Below are 23,639 nucleotides of genomic sequence, written 5' to 3'. Positions count from 1 at the left end.
TTCTTTTCTCAATATCAGTTACCTACAAAGTGAGTGTCTACTTATAATTCGATGTATAATTACATTGTATAATGTATAATTATTAGATGTTCATTCTATGAAGTTCTCTTTTCCTTCCAAGGAGCAACAATTGCTTCATGCGATGTGTTCATATGACATGCAGGATTGAGTTCATTGTTTATATCTTTAGTTTCTTGTAATGCTTTTTATATGGTTATGTGCTTACCTCAGTTCTTTCAAAAATATCTGGCTGCAAGATGGTTTGTAAGATATATTGTAGAGTTAAATAGATGGTAGATAGATAGATAGATAGATAGATAGATAGATAGATAGATAGATAATAGATAGATAGATAGATAAATAGGTAGGTAGATAGATAATAAATAGATAGATAGATAGATAGACAGATAGATAGGTAGAAGATAGACAGATAATAGATAGGTAATAGACAATAGAATAGAGGTCATAGTGATTGGCAAGTGGGGAAAATAAAGATATTTTTGTTTTTTTAATGACAGATTTAGTAAGGCTGCCTTTTAAAGTTGCTTTTATACTATTTAGTATTTTAAAACAAATTAACATCATTGCATCACTTTTAATAGGTCCATGAATTATTAAATCCCTGTCAAGTCCTATATCATCACAGAAAATAATCATGTTTGTGAATCATAAGAATTGAAGCATGAAATATGTGTGCAGGATTAAAATGCACATACCCCAGAAGAAAATTTAAAAAGCCCAAGATCTCCAAATGTACTTCCTTTGAGAATGCACCAATGTTTTCTCAGACACAGGAAAAAAATGATAATGAATATTTAAATCATTCATAAATATTTGCTTTTATTGATGAGACTCTTTGTCATCTTTAAGTTGACTTCAGTACATTTTTACAAACCTTACCTTCGGCAATGTCAGTCATTTCTCAGAGAAAAATCACTCCTTATTTTAACAGAAATTTTACATAAAAAAAAACACCCATCAAAATAAAACACCCACCTAAAGCCACTGTTTTCACCCTTCCAAATATTTCTACTGATTTCTGGTATTCTTTACCAGTGGGGTTTTTCATTTCACAACTACTGCTACCATGGCAACACCAAAACCACACTGCCATGTGCTGTGCTCTGTGTTTGACATGGAACCAAGTAAGTGACAAATGGGATATATTTTTCCTCTCACATGTAAAACTAATAGGAATGTCAAAACAATAGGTTTCCCTAACACGTAAGTATAAATTAGTATGAGAGATGCATGTTCTGCAGACATTGAGGATCAATAGTTGCAGAACAGTCTGTATATATAGTGGGATAGTAGCTGGCAGTTGAGGCAGCATGAACTGTGACACAGCGCATGTCATTCGGGTGTTAACATTGCTTTTATGTGTACAAAGTACATTTGACACAGTCCATCCTTAGAAAGGTAACTGTGCTGGTGGTTATTTAATTTATAGTCATGGAAATTTCCTCCGTGTTTTGTCAAGATGAAGTCCTAATTAAGAGAAAGAGTCATCAGACAGGATGAACAGGGTGTAGGTAATAGACTCACAGTGGGGAAATCTAAGGAATTTAATATGTATCTGTGTTCCTTCATGACCACTGAATGTGGTGGTATGCCCCTGTAACCCCAGAGCTCTTAGGGGAGGCTGAGATGGGAGGGTCATTATTTTAAGACCAGCCTGGGCTACATAGTCAGGACTGTACAAAGGAAGTCTGACTATGACAGAAAGTATCACAATATACTAAACCTTTTTAAGTGGATTTTTAAATGTTCAGTGTGTATATGTGTGTGTATGTGTTTGTGCATGTGTGTGCATGCTCACATGCATGCATTCATTATCACACCTAACAGGCACCATGGTTATTTATGTGAAGGTTGGGAAACAACTTGTAGGAGTTACTTCTTTCCTTTCTGTGGGTTCCAGGAATGGAACGTGGATGAGACATTTTGGTGGCAATCACCTTAACCTACTGAGGCACTTTACCAAGCCCTTTAAAATGTATTTTAAGGTTTAGATAGATGTTCTTTTTCATGTGTGAACCAAGTCCCAACTCATATAAAAATAGAGCAGCAGGAAAGGCTCAGAAAAGTTCAAAAGCATACAGAGGAGGATAAACCTCTTGTCACTCAAACTCAGTACTTCTGCCTTCTGAGAACAACCCCAGAAAGGCTTCTACACTTGATCAAGGTGTCCTTAATTTACCCCTTATTTCCTTTCATCTCTTCTTTCTAAGCTAGCCCCCCCACCGCCTTTGATGTAGTTTTGTGTGCATGACGAACTGCATTTAATTAGGGGGTGCTGTGCGAGCAAGGGCATTTAGTGTGTCCCACTCCAAAACTAGAGGACCAGACACTGGAGGCAGGCATTTGTTGGATAGCTTTCAGGTATTTGAAAACTTGCAAGCTAGTTTTTAGCTAAAGAATTAAAAAAAAAAGAAAATGAAAGAGAAAGTATGTTGTTAAGCCCATTTGGTAAACTCAAAAATACATTCTGATCTAACTTGCTTTCTTTGGAAAGGGTCTCTGCACCGAGTGATTTCTGATACACATTTATATTTGGCTCTAACAAAGCTAACATTTCATGAGGTTGTGCCATTTTAAGTATAATTTTAGCTACATGACCTAGTTCTACTGATCTGACCATTTTTTAAAAAAACTATATTTGGGGAAAACTATGCATTTAACTTTCATATTGTTCTTTAGAATTGAGCAATCATTAGCATTTTCACCCTTTCTAAAGACTTTCAAAGGCACCGGGGAGTCATGGGATCAGGGGCTCATGGCTTGGCTTCCTTGACTTTTTTTGCACACAGCTTTGTGCCTCTGGGTTTCTTCTACTTTCTCTAAGATGAATGGTTAGTGCATCAAGTCAATGTTTAGCTTCATGCCAAGGTTTCTAGGTCTCTAGACTTAAAACTTAGGTGAAATATTTTTGAAATATCTCTCTTGTGAGTTTATACCAGAAACTATGAAAATAAAATGAACTTTATGAACACTACTTTGTCTAAAGGTGTGTGTGTGTGTGTGTGTGTGTGTGTGTGTGTGTTTACATGGTGAGAACATCCAGCTCCATTGATTTTACTTCCAAATAGTTTCTTATATACACTTACTCCCCTTCCTTCTCTCTGTAGCTGTTCCAGTCCACACCCTTTGAGAAGCCTCATTGGGATTATAGCAGTGCCTCTCTCTTGGCTGTGTCCGGTCCCATCCACATTTAGCATTGCCACCGGATCCAACTATATCTAAAGAGGCATCACGTTGCCATCTACCTTAAAACTCTCCAGTGCCAAACAGTCACCATGAGCATCCTACCCAGTCCCATTCCTCAACACTTGGGGTCTCCAACAACCAGACCAAAGTACTCACTCTGTGGTTTTCCCCACGTCTATTCTAAGCTTTCAGTTCCTGTGCGCCACATCCTTGCTTGCCTAAGAAGCTTCATGCACCATATAAGCACCATTTTTATTCTATTATCTTCTACTTCCACTTCTTCCCTAGAAGATTTTAAGCAAAATAAACCCCAAAACTGAGAATCACTGTGAGAACAATGGCACAATGGACATACACAAGGGCATGTGCATGTGCGTGCACACACTCGAGTGCGTGTGCACACACACACACAGCAACAAGGGCATACAAATGTCAAGTGCAAAAGGCTAGGGTTGGGGCTCATTATATATCTTCAGGGACTGCACTAGTAGCTTATATACGCACGACCGACCGATGTCCAAGAAATAGGAACAGAGATAGATTCAGTAGGCTTGACATGCCTCCCGATAGCATTTTGAAAAAAAGAAACAGAAAAGATCTCTGAAACAAACACTCCACCCATCTCTTCTCACGTGTATTCAGGAGGAAGCGAACTTCATTTTCAATGTAGGGTATGAGAACTTCCAAGGGCTCACGTGTTGCGCTCTACACGGCAGCTCTAGAAACAAGCTCTGCAAAGAATGTAGCAAAAGGCAGCAGAGGAAGGACGCAGCTGATTGAGGAGTCCTACCAGGAGGACAGTAAGCCTACCTGTAAGTTCCTCGTTGGGCCACCACCCCAGGTCACAGGCTCTGCAGGTGAACTCATCTTGCACAAACTCGTTCTCTTTGCAGGCCGTGCAGATCCAGCAACAGCTCACCTCTCCTTTCCGGATGACCTGCAAGACAGGAAGGTGTCGCTTACTGAGAAGTCGGCGCCCCAGACAAGCTCCCGTTTCTGGTGAGGACTTGTCTTCACAGTAACTCTCACAGTCTCCTGCCTGCCAAAGAGATCTGAAAACCCCAGGAGCGTAGAGCTCAGGACTTGTGGAGGCCAACACTTTACATCCTGAGTTCGGAAGGCGTTTGGCAGCAATTTCATACAAAGTTGGTACATCATGGATTCCGATGCTTCTCTAGCAAATTTTTTTTTAAAGAAATAAGAATACAAGCTGGACACAGTGACACACACCTTCAATCCCAGCACCCAGGTGGCAGCGGCAGGTGGATCTCTGTGCATTCAAGGCCACACCCAGTTTCCATCATAAATTCCAGGAGAATCAGAGCTACCTAGTGAGACCCCATCTCAAATAAACCAAACAAAAATTTAACAATATCCTTATTTATTTACATTAACATTTACTAGTTCTTTTAAAAATAAAAAAAAAGATATATATTTTCCCTGAAAAAAAATCTCCCTTTTTAAAATATGCTGCAGCGATACTCTGGGAAGATGGAGATGGACCCATAATGACTGGCTACCTTCCAGGTTAGACCCACGCTTATTTATTTTGTATTATTTTTGATGATTTTCTTTCTATGTGGATGAGTGCCTGAATCTAGAGATAGGCTTCTTTCATCAATATGTCAGAAACAGTATCATTTGATGTGCTTCTTGATAATGTGTTAAGTGTTCCAAACTTCTAAAAAAAAAATTGTCTAAGAAGTTTTGACCAGACGCATGGGTGAAGGCACAGCGTGGTTGCATTTCTTCTCCCCACCCCACCCCACCCCTCTCTCTCTCATTAAGAAGTTTTTAACCATATCTAGCAGACATTTAGTTCCTCACAGCCCAGTTTTCTCCACTTTGGAACTTGGCTTTTGGTAGGTCCTATCTGACCTTTGACCCTGTGATGTCAGCCTTCCTCTACAAATGTGTTGGGCCACATTCACAGCTCTTCAAGGATGCCTCTGGCCCATGGTCTGCAGGCCAAACATGTTTGCTATATATCCAATCTGTGTTAGGAACTTTTCGGCCTCACTAATAAATTCTGACTCTTCGAGTCCTTTACCCAGTTGTGAGTGTGTTCAACAGGACATCTCCATTATGGCTGACGGAAACCAATCTGGGTCCTGGCCGTGTCAGCTCTGAGAATTTACTCTCCTGGGCATTTCCTGTTGCCTGGACTCTTCAGACTACTGTGCTCATGGGTGGGTAGATGTTCAAGTTCCCAAGGGAACTCCTGGGGTAATTTCTGGGACTGTTGACTTATTTCCTGCAGAGCTCCATCATCTTGCTTCTCGGTGTTGCAAAGTGTAGCTCTCTCGTCTTTCCCAAACTCAGATTCTGTCTGATCGAATTAGCAAGACGGGCCAGACGCTGTGTTCTGTGAAGCTGAGCAATCTGGAGGCCGGCCTGCAGGCAGGAAGCCTGAGTGGTTTTAGGGTTCTCCTTGCAATTTTCCTTTTCCACTTCCAAGGCATCAAGGTCTTCTGTTATCTTCCAAGGTCAGAACACGGAGATTTCAAATGTCTTATCACGCTCGCTCATTGTTTATGGCAGAAGGCACAGCCTGCGTCCTGTTACTGCCTCGTGTAAAGTAGCAGAAGTTCTTTGCTAGCACATTAAAAAACCCACACATTCCCATGTAAAGTCAGAATTTAAGCTGTAAATATTGCCACAATTTAAAGTGATAGACACCCGAGCCTTCATACATCTGGAATAATTTTATGGTGGGGTTGAAATGGACACTGTCAGTTTGGAAAAGCCAAAGACATGTTAGTTACTTGATAATTTTGCTCAAGAATGAGTATCCAATCTCCAAACAACATCTTCTAGAGACTAATCCTGAAGTCAGACAGAATTGGCAACAGGAATACGCAGAGCTACAAGACAACAATTTAAAGAAACAGGACAGTGTGTGAAGAAGGTCAGCATTGTGAGAACAATGCTTTAGAAAGCGTTATTAAGGGTCACTTTGCAAAGATGAAGGAGAACACATAAGTCATGTGGGAATCTAAGTCCCGAACATCCTGCAGAGTCTAGAAATACTGCTCTAAAACAACCCAGTGACTCTTTAAAAGTGTCCTGTGTTGAAAGAAGATAGTGTAGACATAAAGAATCAAGATCATAAGCTTATTGTTAAAGACATAATTAGAAACTGACAGTTTCCTCCACCGGTTATTTTTCCAAGTTCTTACAGCCACTGTCTGGAAAGCAGAGAGACCAAACCCTGTAGTGATGTACCTGGAAGTGCTAACCCTAACCCTGACATCACATTACAAATTATGTGCCCTATAGCTTGGTACTCAACAAATCTGCCTCTGCGCTGTTTGCTCACCCGTAAATACAAAGAAAAAAAAATAACAACAACAACAACAACAACCATCAGAGTGATGCGCAAAGCTAAAAGTTAAACAAGGTCCATCTAACGAAGCAATTAGAAATGACATTTCTATTTCTATTTTCATTTGAAACTAAACATCTCCCTGTCTAGTAGAAAATACAGTGAATAGATTGGCCAAAATCATGAGTGGAAAAAAAATTATTCCTTTTTTTTTTTTTTTTTTTTTTTTTGAAGACTAGAGTTTTGACGCGTGGCTGGACAACACAAAATAAAACAAAATTGCTTTGCTGCCTAACAAAAGGCATCTGTGGTTAGGAAATATCTGCCATGCACACTGTGCTCATTAGAATATTTCAAGATGAGAGGAAACCACTCTACCCTTTCCCCCAACCTCTGCCTCAAACTCAGAGTCTTGGGGAAACAATTTATAGATGAATTTAAAGGAAAAAGGTACGAGAAAGAGGGGAGGAGGGAAGGAGGGAGGGCAGGAAGGTAGGTGCTTGAACAGTGACTCTGGAAGAGCAATCTATACCAAGCCTTCATTCTCCAGCACTTTCATTGTCTGTATGAAACTCCCCCCAACCCCACACACACCCTTCACAAAAGCCCACTTCTTTTATTCTGGATACTCTTCCCTTTGTATTTTTAAAGTGGATCACTATTTATGTTTTTTTCTCGTCAGCTGTTAGAATCCAGTGCTTAGAAATTGAAAATCCACCCATAGAGGTGACATGACAGTTCAGTTAACAAGAGAGTCGAACAACATGTGGCCGTGGGGTGATAAGACCTTTGGGTTGGCTCTCAGCCCAGCTTTGGAACATTCTAGATGTAAGAACTGAGAAGCAAGGGACCCAGCCCCTCTGGGTCTCAGATCCAGTATCTATAAAGCACGGCCAGGGACACTTCCTCTGTAAGAGTCACTTCAACAAGCTTGTAAGGCATCTGTTGTACTTAGACAAGGACTTGTTGGGTGACTCTGAATCCCAGACTTTGTTCTTTCCTCCTTCCCTCTCCTTCCTGTGACTTCCTACACATTCCTGTTCCTTCAGTCTTCACTTCCTCTACTCCTTTGTTCTTGTTTGTCCTGATGGAGTCACCCAATCACAAATTGCCATTAAAGGCTTATGTATTGTAGTTTTACAGTTCAATGAAACCTGTGAGATCTCTTTGCTACTCTCTGCTGGGTCTGTTTGGCACACAAGAAGTACAAAGGACAAGAACACACAAAACAGGCTATCTTTTCTCTCCTCACCCCTCTGTATATGAGAGGAACTTTGAACAAGACTCTGAATCCTCCCATGGTCCTTCTATTCCAGGAGAGGGAATAGAGTCAAACTGGTCCTCATCTTGAGGTTTTCTCAGTGTCCCCTTAAGCTTTTATAACAAATGACCTATATTAAATAGCCTCTTTTAAACTTTATGACATAGACTCTCTTGACCTGACTAGATCTATAAGAAATAATAATAAAGGCATTTTATTTACCCTGTCCAGAAATGGCTCTCCCAAGAAAGTATAAGCACCACAAAATAGTATTTTTATAAGTTACATATACATATGAAGATTAGTAGCAGAAAAATAGGCTTTTAATAACATCAAAAAAATTATTCTAATAATGTTTTATGGATTCTCAGAAAAATATGAAATCATTGCTTTAGCATTTATGGTATTTGGTGTTTAGATGGGGTTGTCTTCTCTTTTAAAGCTCCACTTCCCGTTTTGTAGAAATATATGTCTTATGATCTTTACAATGGCTACTGGGGGAGCTAGCTTTCTATCCTAGACCTGGTAGGTGGCAAATTAGTGGTGATAGACTATAAGAACTATTACTTAATAATGGGATTCAATTTCATTTGTTTCTCTACCTCCCAAAGGGTTTATGGGAAACAAACAAATAGCTCTCCTATCCAAGTGCTACTGAGAACAGTATATTTTTATCTCACAGAGTATAGAATATTTCTAAAATTGGCCCCAGAGAGATTTGCATTTATTTATAGCGAGTACTCTGTAATGGCTCAACCATGATTACTAGGATCTCCTATGATAACATCATATGGATATAGCACAGAAATGCTTTCAGAAAGAATTAATCATCTGGGCAGACAGATATGTGCAGGTAGCCTTGCCTATGAACTTGGAGAGAAAAAAAAATGGCCTCTCTCCTAGAATGTGCAATTGAAATATGCATGCTGTGTGAGCACCCAATCACAGTCTGTTAAGGACAGAGTGTAAGGAGGGGTTGTAAAGGGATCTGAAATATAGAAAATTATTAAGAAAAGAGATGTTCTTCATGACAGTTTTCTCCCCCAACCTGTATCCTGAAAAGAACTGTTCTGTAGTAGTCATCTATAGAGCCAACTCAGTGTCCCTCAGACTAGATAGGAGTCAGAAAGACACCGAGTTGGGGCTTCTCTGTTCTCCCCACATATGACTTGAGTTGTCCAATATTCTGTTTTCCCTCTACATCCAAAAGCAACTAATCCAACAAAAGATCCCAATATACAAAGAATTCATTGGTCTGACACCTCATAGCAATAGTCAAGGGAAAGTTTGATGCCTCTGGATCTCTAAGGACATACTCCTAAATACCACCAGATGGCCTCATGGGAAAGGGCTCCAACCTGACAAGAAGTGGATGCCTGATGAGAAGCAGAGCTGTCAGCTCATGTATGGTGTTACACTTACACAACTGAAGTACCTCCACGTAGACTGGAAACCATCATTCCCTTTTGCCCTACACTATTTAGACCATGATTAGCCCCCTGACAAATGTGGTCCACTGAATTGGCCCATGTTCTGTTTCTAAAATAAAATACTAGAAGCTACAATATTTATAAATAGGAGAGATTTATTTAGTTCATGGCTTTCATAGCTAAAAGTCTAAGAAAGGACCAAACTATTTGGCTGCTCATGAGGCTTCCTTGGGCTACATCATGACAACAAAGAGACTGATTGCTTGCAGAAGAGTCTAAGCACAGGGGTGACCTTACCTTATAATAAACTGTTGTCATGATAAATCACTGAATGAGACAAATGATGAATATCAATTTCTTGTAGAAGGTGCATCCCCAAAGACTTACCTACACATAAGCCTCATCTTTTAATGGTCCCACCACCTTTCCACATGATCACACTGAGGACCAAGTTTCGGTGTACAAACTTCTGTGGTACACCCACAAACTATAATACCCACAACTTCATGGGTTAACCATGGCTATGGTGGCCCTAATCGAAGTCCATTATCATTCTATGTATCTAGCTGCAATGAGTACACCTGGTTTTAATGTAACTTTCTCAGAAAAATCATGAGATAATTTCTACAGTTGGTCTTAGAACTTGATTATTTCCTCAAAGTGGCTAGAGCTACCAAGAGTTGTTCCAGCCTAAAATCTCTTCTCTGCTTCTTCTTGCTCTTAAAGGTTCCAAACCTGCCAACATTTCTAAAAGTCCATATGCGGCTTCTCATGCCTCCTCAGCAAATCTTAGGCTCGGCTCTGGCCTCAGTATTCCTTCATATCCTTTGGGTCAGCTCTGCAGGAGGTGGGGGAGACTGAGTCTGAAGCTTTTAGGCTGAGCAAAGGATCTCGATGGCACAGGAAGGGGTCCAGAGCTCACATAAGATCAACCCCAGCTGTGCCTTGTGACATTTACGTGACAGCTTGTCTGCTTTCATGAGATGAATCACAGCAAATTAGAGTTGGGGAAGACCTATTAGTTCACCCGAGCTGCATGCCTGCCAGCTCTCCGCTCCTCCCCCATACTCCCGTTGCTTCAGGCTTCTTCCAGCCTGAGTGTAAATAGCATGGACCCAAAGCCATGTTCTCAAGCCATCCTCATTGACCAGTCTCTCCAGCACAACCATCAAGGAACCTGGTACTTAGTGTTTGTTTTCTCTAGTTTTCTGCAGAGAGTAAAGTTATCAGCTACTTATTCTCTCTTCCCTGACGGTCTCTGGCTATAATTAAAATTTGGAGACTCTCTTTGTTTAAAAATAATCCATTTCAGGAGGACCAAAGTACATGGTAGGGAAAGTGCAATGCTGTTCACAGTGTCTGTATTGTTTTGGTTTTCCTCATCCGTGTGACCGATTGTCACTTTTGCCATATTCTTGGCATTGTCTAGCTTTTGCCTTCTTTAAACAATAGCTGGAGCTCTGACTAACTGACAGGACTGGTTTTGATTTCCACATTTACTTCTGTTTCTAAATTTTTAATTTTAAAACATTTGCCAAAAGGTTACAACTCAAGTTGGGCAACACAGAGGCTTGATATATGCGTGCATTGTGTAATGATTACCACAGTGAAATTCATTAACACATCCATCACAGTCTGGGCTGTGCACTAAATCCCTGGAGCTTTCTTTAGTAATAGCTGCCACTATGACTAAGCACAGTTACTGGTTTCCACACTTACTTCTGTTTCGATTTATAATACTGTTATTCATCCCCTGGCTGCCTACATTATATGGAAGTCCCCAGTCTGCCGTTGCTATTAAAATAAAAACTTAAAACTACTTCAGCAGTTTACAGAGTTTCTAATCAAATATCTAGATATCTAAAACCATCAAAATATGCCAGTCTAAATATCTAAACACCCATATCCTAACCTAATAGTTACCTAAGTCTTAACCTTTCTTTGCATTTCTAGCTAAACATAAGGGTAGCCATCTGTGTCCTCTTTCTGGACAGTCTTGCTTTAAAATATGCTTTCCTTTGCTATTGCAGAGCTTGGTAAACTTCCTTGCAAATAATGTCCAGGGATGCATTTGTGCCTTACCTTAATCTGACCCTTTAAGCAAGGTTCACTGCACACAGATCGCACCATTCCACTTTTGTTCATCTGGATTTTGTAGTCATCAATGTTCAGCACACCTTCATGCCAGGTTCCCACATGGACATAGTCATAGCGATTAGCCTCTGTGTACTGCAGATTCATGATGTCATACCTAACAAGGAAAATAAATACAGGGGAGTCTTACTGGGTACTTTCATGATGGAGAGAACAAAGGCGGTGTGAAGTGGATTTTAGTGAGAGAAGACCTCAAAGCTTGTATTGCCACATCCCAGCGTCCCTGACTGTCACATTCCTAATCTGTTCGGATCACTTCCTCTGGTTCTCAGAGAATGTCAATACACCGTTCATTCTTGTTAAATAATGCATTGCTCTCAATTCTTTTCTCTGTTTACACTTCAAAAGGTAATAATGTATGTGTTTGGTTGATCGACTCTTTAAAAGCATGTAGTACCTACCCTTTGAACAAGTAGCAGTTCACACTATCCATGAAATCCTGGATTTCCATGCTTGGGTACATTTATTTCACATTCCCTCTTTGTGCTCAGTTTCCATTTTCATTACAATGAACATTTTAAAGATGGGAGGTATCACAAAGTTTAGACCATTTGCTAAGTACAGGCAAGGCAAGGAACCTGAAAGATGGATCTTTTAGTTAGTAAAGAGGTGAAGGGCTTACTGTGTGTGTTATGTGATGTATGTGTGTGTGTTATATGTTGTGTGTGCTCCATGCATGTGTGGTGCATGCACATGAATGCTGGAGTGGTACCCATGTGTACTTGTACAACCTAGAAGTGACATGGGGCCTCTACTTCTATCAATCCCTACCTTGCTTCCTTAAGCCATGGTATCTCACTGAACTGGAAGCTTGTCCTAAGTAGGTTGACCAGTGAGTGAGCTCCCTGGACCTTCCTGTTTCTAACCCCCAGTGTCGGGGCCACAGGTGTGAGTAGCTCTTCCTAGTGTGTTAGAGATTTAAGTCTGGTTCCTCTTGCTTATGTTGCAAGCACCTTTACCCATGAAACTATCTTGTTAGCCAATGTATCATTATGTACAGTGACATTCAAAGAGACAAGCATTTGTGGAACTGAGCTTATCGGTGTCAGCTACTTCAGGAGATTCAGATGCTGCTCAAAGGCAGAGCTAACATCTGAAATCTTTCTGTAGTAAGGATGGCATCATGTATCTTTCTAGTGTTTTCCCTCAAGAAATATATACTGTAATGAAAATATCTTCTGGGTGCCAGAAGATATTTCCTTCCAGGGCTAGAGTAGAGGAAAGTTGGCAACCTAATGGATAGAAGAGAGGGCTTGTCATTGGGATGTGTGAGCTAAAGCCTTGTCTCACATTTTAATAGTAAGTTACACCACATAGAACTGTCAGTATTCTCTCGGGGTTTTTAAATGGATTTTTGAACCTAAGAAGAGAGAAAACAACTTTCTAATTGGGACACACGCAGAGATCCTACATATGAATGTCTATATCTTCTCCAGATTTATTCACTAAGACCTTTCCTCCAAAGTAACTGGGCAGAGAGAGCTAGGGCCATGAGAAAGGAGCCTTCGTGGTTGAGATTTTTGCTTCTGCTAAAGAAGCTTGAGAAATCTGTCTTACCTTCTTACTACATACAGACAACAGTAGAAGGGACAATTGATAAACCAGAAAGGAGGCCCTTCTCAGATACCAAATGTGCTGATCTTAGATTCCCCACCCTTCTGATTTTGGTCCACCAAATGTCTACTACTCATACACCAAAGGAAACACACTGTCTTGCTGTATCCTCACAGGGAAGACGTGGGTTGGATATAAAGCCTTGTCTAAGATCATTCATATTTCTATTTCTAAGAACATGTTAGTATACTGACAAGTTCTACTATATAAAATACTTAGAAAGACATTGGTGTTGGTGCAGCCATTCATTTCCAATCCTCTCTAGTGGTGTTCCTCTTTCTTCTACTATAACATGGGGTAGCTTGGCTAAGCTGGATGCTTGGCTTCTTCTTACTGGATCTGCAGAGGGATTATTTTCTGCAATGCTATGCAAAAATCTTAACCCACTGCACTAGAATAAGAGTCACTGTGCCCCTTTGTTTCTTTGTATTTGACCCAAGGAACTAGATGGCAATTAAGCAGCACATATCCCTCTTCCTGGGCAGTCTTGTATTTCCTCCCTGATGTCCCTGCTTTAGCCATTTAGAATACTTTTGTCTTTGAACCCATGTCAGACTTTCTTTCTCAGCACTCTGGGCAGCCACTACCACCTATCAGCCTGCCTTGGCTTCAGAAATCTCTTGGCTCTACCTGACCTACTTCCTTATCTAGACAACAACTGTCCATTTGCTGGCATTGTATTACCCTTTCTTGAGGTGCAGGTATGTCCTATCACACGTAGTGAAACTCAAGGCTTGTCTGCACCCAGATTCTACAAATAGCAGTTTCATGAAAGGAAAGCAACTTATTGGAAATAAAGGAACTTTTCCCCCTTGCCTAGTGGGAAAAAGTGTACCCAGAGCTCATTATTTATCTTTTTGATGCTCTAGCTTTTGAGTAGTACTTATTATCACCCTTGTTTCTGAGGATTATGAGAATACTTCAGAGTAGCTTCAAGTGAAGTCTAAATGGCTGCTAACTGAGCTGGTGGCTCACATTCATCTGGAGGACCAATGACCAATCTATACCCCCAGTATCTTTACATTTGGAACACATGGCAGTGAACCTGTCATGGCCATTCCATATAAATCATTCAATATTTTTCCCTCTTCATTAATTTCTGCACTTTACACCCTATTAGAATGTGACCCTTCCTCCCAAGTTTCCGGTGATGCTAAACTTCTTAGCAAGCTGCCCACTTAGACCATCCTTGAAAGTCACCCTCCCAAGACTGGAGACTTCTATTAGCACTTCCTTGTTTGTTCTTTCAGAAGGGACGCAAGTTCACACTTCATTAGCATGTGGAAACCGAAAATTTCACAATATTCTCTCATGAAACACTTCCTTAATAACTCCCAAATGCTGGAAGACAAACCGTTGCAGTATCAAGGGAGGAATTCAGGCTTACTAAAAACAAGCGCCCAGTTACGCCATGTCCATTTTTGTCTTATCTTTTGTTTGTTTGGTTTTTTTTTAAAACATCACGGTTTCTTCCTGGCATGTTGCTACATTTCATTTGATATTATGGCAGGAGCTAGAAGCCAAAGGGAGGTGATGAGGGGAGAAGGTGAACTAAGATGATGCAGGAGGAAATAGAGTCATGAAAACGGACTGAGGGGAAAACTCCGAAGTTAAAATGTAATTCCAGATGGAGTAGACAGAAGCTGATGATGTGCGTGACTTAAAAGTAGGAAAGCAAGAAGGGAATGTGTCCTGAGTGGGAAAATGCTCCAGTCCTGCATTAATTAAACACTGGATAAATTCCATGTGTGTCTTGGAGTTTTGTTATTGCTATAATTTTATCATCATTGTCATCATCATCGTCATCATCATCACCATACTCATCCTTATTTTTATCACTGTTTGGCATCATGAAGGAAGGGTTATGGTGCAAGTGTGATCTGCTACGCTTCATTTCCGGTAGACTCAGGTTTACAGCAGTGGGATTGGAAGGATGGACAATGTCTTCTAAACCTCCAATCCTTTTATTTCTCCTGATACCATCTCCTAAAGTGCACAGATCTCCACATCCTCAGGCCCTGGATCATACGTCCCATCCCTTTCCAAGCAGCATCTGCCCCCAACAAACTGGCATCTTGGAAGGAATCCTACGGTACAAGGTTTTACTGATTGACAAAGACACGCTATTCATCCTGTGTTCAGCTGTTGGATTCCTGTGGGGAGATTTCATGAAGCCCCCACAGGAGATTCTCCACAGGTGGAACTTGACACCCCCATCCCAAGTCTCTCACAGCACTTGTATCAGGACACAAAGAAAGCCTCCAGCAATTTTGCCTAATTTTAGGATTAGATATAAGCAGGGTGGTGTATCAAGGCCATGACAAGGTCTAGAGTCAGATCACACTGCCTCCACGTGTGACTCTATCACTTGCTCCCTGGGTGACACTTAGTGACAGGCTAACTTTGACACTCTCTTGTTATCTGCCAGAGAAGCAAATCCATGCAGCAAGACTTCACTAATTTAATATTTCTCCTGAGCACAGAGCGTTTTTTTCCCCCTTGCAATCTCAAATTCTATAACATCCACGCCGGAAGATGGCAGGGCTTGCATGGTGAACACACTGGGCATCCTTTGTAGGCTCAGAGCCTTTTGTTTTCCTGCTGCAGATTTCCATTCCTCTGCCATTCTTATTATTTCTCTTAGGAACATGTGTATGAATGAATCCAGCTAATCTTCACACAGAACACATTCATTATGTACCAGCCTTGTATGAGCCCACCGATGGCATCAAAACAAATGTTGCAGAGCAGATTGTGTGTAAAATGACTCAATGGAAAATTAAATATGTGTGTGTGTTCTTTTTTATTTCCTTAATTTTTAAAAAAGCCACTACAAACCAAATCCCCATCCTCAGATCTCAACGTTTTCTTGTTTTGAGATATATAAACAGAAACCTGTGATACCCTGAGAAATAGACATGTACATGTAGGATTTCGTTCTTGTCACATGGTATTGATCAGATGCACTAGGTATAATATTTCATGAGGAAAGTAGCATGTGTCCATCAACATGATGTTTCCGGTTGGTGCTGTGCGGATACTGTGTTCTCATGGAGGTCTCGGGCATCTTGAGGAAAAGGACAGGTGATTTCTTGGTGTGGGCTTAGCTAGCAGTGTGCAGGGTTCTTAGAGTTCAATATGGGGTGTTTTGACCTTTGAAAAGGGGGTATGGTCTTAGTTTTATCTGTCTAGGTGAATTTATCTCCCAAACCACGGAACCACACAGAATCCTAGTTGGCCTTTGTCTGGTTCAGGTCCGAGAGATACCTTACCTTCCAGGAGCGTCCCCCTTCTCATCGAACCACACCTCCTCTCCAGACACTCCAACGAAAGAGGATTTGATGAGGAAATCCAGGAGCTTCCTGCCATCGATGGGTTTCATAGCATCACACAGGCCCACATGGCCGGGACACAGAGCACGGTGCATGTTCTGCAGCCCGTGCGCCATGGCATAGATTGCGTTGATGACAAATCCCATCTTACTGTCCTGGACATAGTTCTCTTCCAAGCTTTCATTTCCTGTAACAGTAAAAACAGATCACAAACAAGAATCCAATCAGGGCTGCACAGCCAATATCCAGAGCCCATCGCTCAGTGATTTCAGGATCTTCAGACATCGACAGGGATCATAGTACTGGGGAAAGCAAAGCTTGTTTTATACTTGTAAGCATCTATTATAATTCTATCTGAAAACAGTTCCCCCCTCCGTTTTCATTCTTTATTTAGTAAAAAATTTACATTATGGAGCAAACAGCATAAAGCTCAAAATAAAGAATTTTTATACACATAAATCATCAAGAAGCAATGGGAAAAATATTTTCTTTCACAGGCACTTGTAATGCAAACCTCCTTATCTCATGTACCAAAAAAAAAAAAAAAAAAAAAAGATTTTGGCATCTGTTTTGCTAATCTATAACTCAAGCTAATTCAGTTTTTACAATGTCTAGCCTCTGATGGTTTGTTCTGGTGACTCCATGATCTTTCTCATCTCTAGGGATGTTAAGAATTATGTTTAGAATGTATTTGCCAATCAGCAGATGCTTTACTAGGGAATTTCTGGGCAAGGAATTCATATTCTACATCAGATTGAGCTTTGTTCGCTTGTGAATCTTGTAACACAATCTCTTACTCATGAATTTTGAAACCCCTGCAGTTCTCTCTACCCCATCCCAGGTGACTAACCCTGCCCCACCTGCCAGATAATTTCATAGCAACTGTAATGTTAGATTTTCATCTCCACATTAAAAAAGCTCCACGTTGGACATGGATATCCATGAAAAACTGAGAGACCATTGCTCTTTGTGAAATAAAAGTAATAATTTCAGAAAACAAAACTGGACTTTGGTTACATCACCGGCATTCTTTCAGGAACACCGGACTTGGTTCTCTAGATTCATTCTGAGTAAGATCTAGCTGAAGGTAGTCAGAAAGTCCAGGAATTTGGAGCATCTAGAAGGACCAGTAAGAAATTTTGACTTTGGTGTTGAACTTGGAATGAAAATAGAAAGTCCTGGAGCTCTATTTAAAGAAAGTCCTGGAGCTCTATTTAGATGAAGTTGGAATTTGAGTGATACTTGTACATCAACCCTGAGAGTAAAGTGCAAATTATGGAATCAACCAACTAGAATCCATCTTCCAGATTTGTTTGACACGTCAGCGTTAGGAGTGAAATTTGCTGAAGTATTATTTATCAGACTGAACGTTTCCAATAGGAATCCAAGAATAGGGAAGGTCAAAGGGACATTTGAAACTCCACCTACCCAGAATGAATACACAGCTCTAGGATAGACATAAAACAGAGATGCCCTTAGCAGAAGGTGCCAAGTCTTTGAAGTGAGGTGACTGAGGTCTTTTGGGGATGTACAGTAAGACGGGTCTTAACCCAGTAGTGGTCAAGTGGTGCCCCATTCATCAGTACCAAGGCAGGATCTATTCTTGGCTGTCTATAAAATCAGTGCTCTCATTTTGATCCCTATTTAGGGCGATCATATAACTTATCCAAAATGGGTCATTTTTTTTTCAGGATGAGTGTGAATGGGGAACATGATTATTCTTGAATGCAAGTGGGAACAAGATAAGCTAGGGAAACCAATGCATGTTCTAGTGCCTATGACTCCAACTATACCTCTTTACTGATTATAATATGGGTCTGATTTATATATGTGCATGAGTAAATATAAACACATGTGTTTTTGATTAATTTTATTTTTATTTAATTTTAATGACGTGTATTTAACAATAAATACTGATTTTGTGTTTATGTTATAATAACAGTCATATAATAATATGAGGTAGACCAAAAAGACACCAGCCTTCCCACTTTATAGCTGAGGAAACAACAGGGTGTAAGATGAATCTAAATGCCTTCCCTCTTTCAGTTATTCTCGGGGGCTGCCCAGTGATCATACAGGAGGCAGAAAGCAGGGCATTGAGCTGTGAACCAGTCTCTTTCCAAGCCCAGGTTAAAGTGTCTTCCTTGAATTATTCCAGATGTACACAGATGCTTACTTATTAGTAAGAAGTCCCTGAACTCAATCTGCCAGCAGGGCAAAGAATCCTGGACTGCCTTGACAATGTTTCTAAACCATGCTCACAAGATGAATCGTTCACACTCTTCCAAATAAACATGACAACATCTAGGCTTTCCTGTTTCCTTAGTCTTGTGGCTCTGTACAGGAAAGGGAAATTACAACTGGTGAGAGCTTTTACTTCAGCTACTACCTGTAAGTCACAGAGTTTCTGAGACTTCAAGGCTTAACTGACCCATATAGTAGCTTCTGGGCCAGAGTAGATTACATTATGAAACCTTTGCTCAAATTAAACAAAACTCAAGAGTCTCTTGTTAGGAATGGGCTCACCTACAGTAAACTATAGACGCCTTTACTATGCAGTAAATAAATTTTCACATGCACATATCTGTGTCATTGCTGTAAGACATCAGTGCAGGAAAATTTCCAAAGTTTTCTACTTATTTAGGACCTTCCTTCACACAACCCATTAATGGTTCACACCTTTGATGGTACAGGCCCCAAGTATTTGATTTTCTGGTTTCACCCCAATTGGTACATTTATAATCCTTAAAATTCTGTCTGGTGTTAGGAGGTAGATTGCCATTTGTGGAGCATTCCTGTATCCTGAAACCTTAATAAGTTTCACTTTCTTGTTCACCATGGTTCATTTTTGAGACAGGGTTTTCTATGCAACCCAGGCTGCTTTTGAAGAAAAAAAAAAAGATCCTGCCTTGCCTCTTCAGCAGGGGGATTGTGGGTATAGATCAGCAAAGTTGGCTGAGTTTACTTATTAATTCTAATTTTACATAGAACACTTTGCATACTGACATTTGTAAAACCATGCCTAGTCAGTCTGCTTTGGGTCCTATGTCTTCGGATGCAGATTTAGGAAATGCATCGCTAAGCTCTCTAAGTCTCTGTAGTTAACTATTCAAGGAGTCTTAACCAGCAAGGACAGGGATGATGTGCATGAGAAGAAGGTATTGCCTGCCAACCAGCGCTGTGAATCCAGCAGCCCTGACCAGTGACTGGCGAGGCTGCACTGTAGTGACGTTTATAGCAAAGACAAACCACCATCATGTGTGTGCTCTGGATTTTTATATAATACCGACCTACTTTAATGGCCCGAGTTGCAAAATATAGACACTCCACAGAAAGTAAAGCAACTTTGTTGGTGTCCGGACTCAACATCTTAGTAATTAATTTCCAAAAATGTACCTATAAATCTAGTGGCATTGACTTCTTTTCAGATCAGGTTCCCTGGGACTAACTCCAAATAAAGAAGACAAATACAATAAGCAATGTTTTATTTTCTCATGCATTAGGGAGAATTCTGGAAAATGTTACTAAATATGTTTCTCTCTGGGGGGAGGGGACTCTTTCTGTGTCTTGGCATTTGTTTCTCTCCCACTTCATTTTCTTTTGACAGTGTTGTATCCTCAATACACAATAGGATATAGTGTCATTAAGTTTAAAACAGAAAGGTCAGTGATTACTGTGTATTGTCACCAAATCAAGTGAAGATGACACTCACATCCCTTTGCACTGCCAAGTATTAGGTTTATTGAAAGAAGATTAATCAGGCCATTTTTTAAAATGCCAACTTCCAAGTGTACAGTGCCCTCAATTTGGCTTAAAGGCTTAGGCAGCTACATTTTCTATACACCTTTTCCAGAGAGAATTTTTGATAAGATTCAGAATAGCCTAGTCTTACCCATGTTCAGGCTGAGGATCTGCTGATGCTTTGTTTCCTCTGATAGGAAATTTTTCTCATTCCATAAGGAGTCTCTCTGCTAATGTTACAGAAAAATATGACCCTTCCATTATTTTCCGTTCAGTGTATTAAAATGTAAATGACTCATCCATGGAATTAGAGAGAAAGAAAGGATCATTTAATCAAGCCTATGTTACTGCAGTTTCTGTTAGTTGACTTTCTATTGCTTAATCCAACCTGTTGTTCATGTGTGAACAATTCAGACATCTTTCAAGTACATCCTAACAGTCCATTGTTAAGAGAGAAATTTCCCCCATTGTATGGCACATAAACAGCAAGCTTCTTACAGATTGAGGTAAGCCTCAATTTCCTGACGACACTACTGCTTTAGTTAATTCGGATTTCAAAAAGTTATGATGAATGTAAGTGGCTCATAAGGACAGTTGCTGATGTGTTTAAGTAACTTGAGGACCGGCCAGTAACATCCAATTGAACTATGAGAGTCTGTGTCTGTGTAGAAAGGAAACAGGCTGCCTCTTTGCTTTGTTATTGATAGGGTCCAGAATAGCACCAGAAAGGTGAAAACCACACCCCATGGAGTAAAATCTTTGCAGCTCTGCAGTAAGTGCTGGCAGCTAATTGTAGAGTCGCAGCACATTACAGAGGGCTTTTGTTGAGTGTGGTAAGTCTGTCTGTTATTAAAATATACCAGGACCCAGCTCCTCCATCAACAACCTACTGTATTAGTCCTCTCTCTCTTCTTATAGCCTCTCCTTTTCTCCTCAAGGGGCTGTGGTCACCAGCCTGAGAGAACAAAAGGAGCAGAGACTAAGAACAGGGTTCTGACAGTCAAGAGTATGCACAGAAAAATCTCCGGAAACGAATGCAGTGAAATGAGTCTATTTTATTGTTCTAGGGTATATAAGGCTTTTTAGGGGTGTGCATGGGAAGGGGTAGGTGGTCATGACATCAGGTGAGCATGAAGGGCTGAATGGTTATAATATGGCACCTAATATCATGCAGGCAGGGATCCAGAGTGCTGTGTGTGTGTGTGTGTGTGTGTGTGTGTGTGTGCGTGCACATGCTTGCGCATGCAGAGTTGTGCAGCTTTACAGAGACTAGGTTCAAGGTCACTTTTCAGACAAGGTCAGACAAAGCCAGCTTCTTGTGTTCATGGACACTCTCTAGACAACAGCAGGCAGACAGGAAAGGACCACTAACAAAGAGGATCCCCAGTTTTGTGCCAAGCTCAGAAAACCATCCAGTGATGGAGAACGCTACCTTAATAACAAGGTTCCCCAACATTTTCTATGTGCCTCGAATCTACTCATGCAGCACCATTCTATTTCTTTATGAGGGATAGGAAGAACACGCTCTTGTATACATGGGGTCTAAGATTTAAGACTCTTCCCTTCCTCATTGACTTTTTATCTGCAGTTTGACCTTTCTGAGTAGCCTTACTTTTCTACTCCAGTGACTTAGACTGAGTCACTTAAACAGTGTGACTTAAACAGAGTGACTTTGGCTGAAATGTAAGCACTGTGGTAATAATAATAATAATAATAATAATAACATTATTATTATTATTATTAATATCATTTATGGCTACTATACCTATGATGTTAACAGGATGGTTCTGCTACCCAACATTCATTTTATCATAAAAATACAAGCATGAATTCCAAAGATACTGATATTTTAAGTCCAAATTGGTAATTGGCTTTTGACCAGTATATTACAGTATTTTTAAACGAACCTACCCCTATACATAAAAATATACTTCGGGACATAGTAATGCATTTCATATATACTTGATGTTTTCTTCACTGTAATTCATAAGTCATATGGGTGAAACGGGAGCACAGAAGGCTGTAATTTGCTAGGAGGGCTTTGGTATTTAAACAGAGGGCATGTGGCATCTGGCAGTACTGTGACTTTTCACTTCAGATTGATGTGAAGACTGGGAGATTATGTTGATATTTCACGCTGTTATTGTAGTGGATTTATCATCCTAGCTAAACTGCAACATCATCTTGTCCCCATATCACAATTCTTGGGGTTTCTTGAAATCCAGGTTCCTTTTCTGTGATGTCCCCCAACAACATCTCTTAAACAAATCAAATTTGAAATTCCTAAAGGCCCAATAAAAACTCACTGTTGGTAGGATCTAGTCAATAACTGTCAGAAAAATTAAAAGGGTAATCCTCTAAGATCAACACTGTCAAGAACACATAGACAAAGAACTCTTAGCAAAATGATCAATAAGACACAGGCAGGAACTAGACTTGATGCAAATCCATTTGGATATGCCAACCAGGCTCAGGCTGTGAGGAGAATATTTACAGAAATGAAGAAGCCAAATATAATTCTATCCTAAGAAGGACCACCTTGAGAGGTTACAGGGCTGATCTAAATCTGTTCAAATTATACTCAGAAAAGAAATGTAAGCAGTATTCCACTCTAGTTGAAGGAAATTGCTTCTCATGAGACATGCATTGACAAATCTGAAACAGCTACCCATGTATATCACAGGGTTAAACAAATAAATAAATCAATGGCAGATGTTATAAAAGAGTATATCACTAGTGGAATGGGAGGTTATCATAAAGCAAAAAATAAAGTTGGAATAAGCCATGCAGTAAGAGATGAGTTCTGGAGACAGCAGCATGCTTTTCACATAAGCTGCTGAATTCCCACAGAAATGTCTACATGTGGTTTTAGTTTTAAATACTTTAGCGTTTTTAGGTGGAGGTACCTGTAGAGACCAGAAAAGCATTCAGTCCCTTGGAACTAAGAATGACTCTGGGACACCTGCTATTATAGGATGCTGGGAACTGAAGCCTGCTCCTCTGCAAGAGCAGCAAACTCTTAGCCACTGAACCCAGCATGTGTATATATTCATACATATAAACTCTCTCTCTCTCTCTCTCTCTCTCTCTCTCTCTCTCTCTCTCTCTCTATATATATATATATATATATATATATATATATATATATATATATATATATATATATATATTCCCTAGTTATGTACAAAAAGAAGAAACACCTCAAAGCTTCACGCAACCCAGTACTCGGGTCAGATCAAATATTGCTTTCTAATTTCTCTCTCTCACTCTCTCTCTCTCTCTCTCTCTCTCTCTCTCTCTCTCTCTCTCTCTCTCACACACACACACACACACACACAAGCATACATACAAGCACCTTTATGAAGAGATAATCCACTAAGGATCGAGAAATGGGGCTGAAGAGATGTCTCCTTAGTTAAGAACACTGGTTATTCTTCAAAAGGACCAGCTTTTGATTTCTAGCACTTACATGGTGCCTCACATCCATCTGTAACTCCAACTCCATGGCATTCAACACTCTTTTCTCTTCTCTACAGATATCAGGCATACAGATGGGAACACACATACATGTAAGA

At 40.2% G+C, this 23,639-nt stretch overlaps 1 protein-coding gene across 2 annotated transcripts in view; it reads right to left on the bottom strand.

The window, feature by feature from the left end:
* The window catches only part of GRM1 (glutamate metabotropic receptor 1), a gene marked incomplete at both ends in the record, with an annotated part of 351,560 nt that overhangs the window by 35,733 nt on the left and 292,188 nt on the right, over nt 1-23,639 (bottom strand). For both annotated transcript variants that reach the window (XM_080941568.1, XM_080941569.1), the window contains 3 exons: nt 4,018-4,144; nt 11,306-11,474; nt 16,264-16,510. In XM_080941568.1, coding sequence (XP_080797694.1) covers nt 4,018-4,144; nt 11,306-11,474; nt 16,264-16,510 — 543 coding nt within the window. The remainder of the gene's footprint in view (nt 1-4,017; nt 4,145-11,305; nt 11,475-16,263; nt 16,511-23,639) is intronic.

This window comes from Micromys minutus (assembly GCF_963924665.1).
Source record: "Micromys minutus genome assembly, chromosome: 30".
NCBI classification, from domain to species: Eukaryota; Metazoa; Chordata; class Mammalia; order Rodentia; family Muridae; genus Micromys; species Micromys minutus.
Note: the sequence above shows the minus strand (reverse complement) of the source record. Positions and strands in the feature narration are given on the sequence as shown.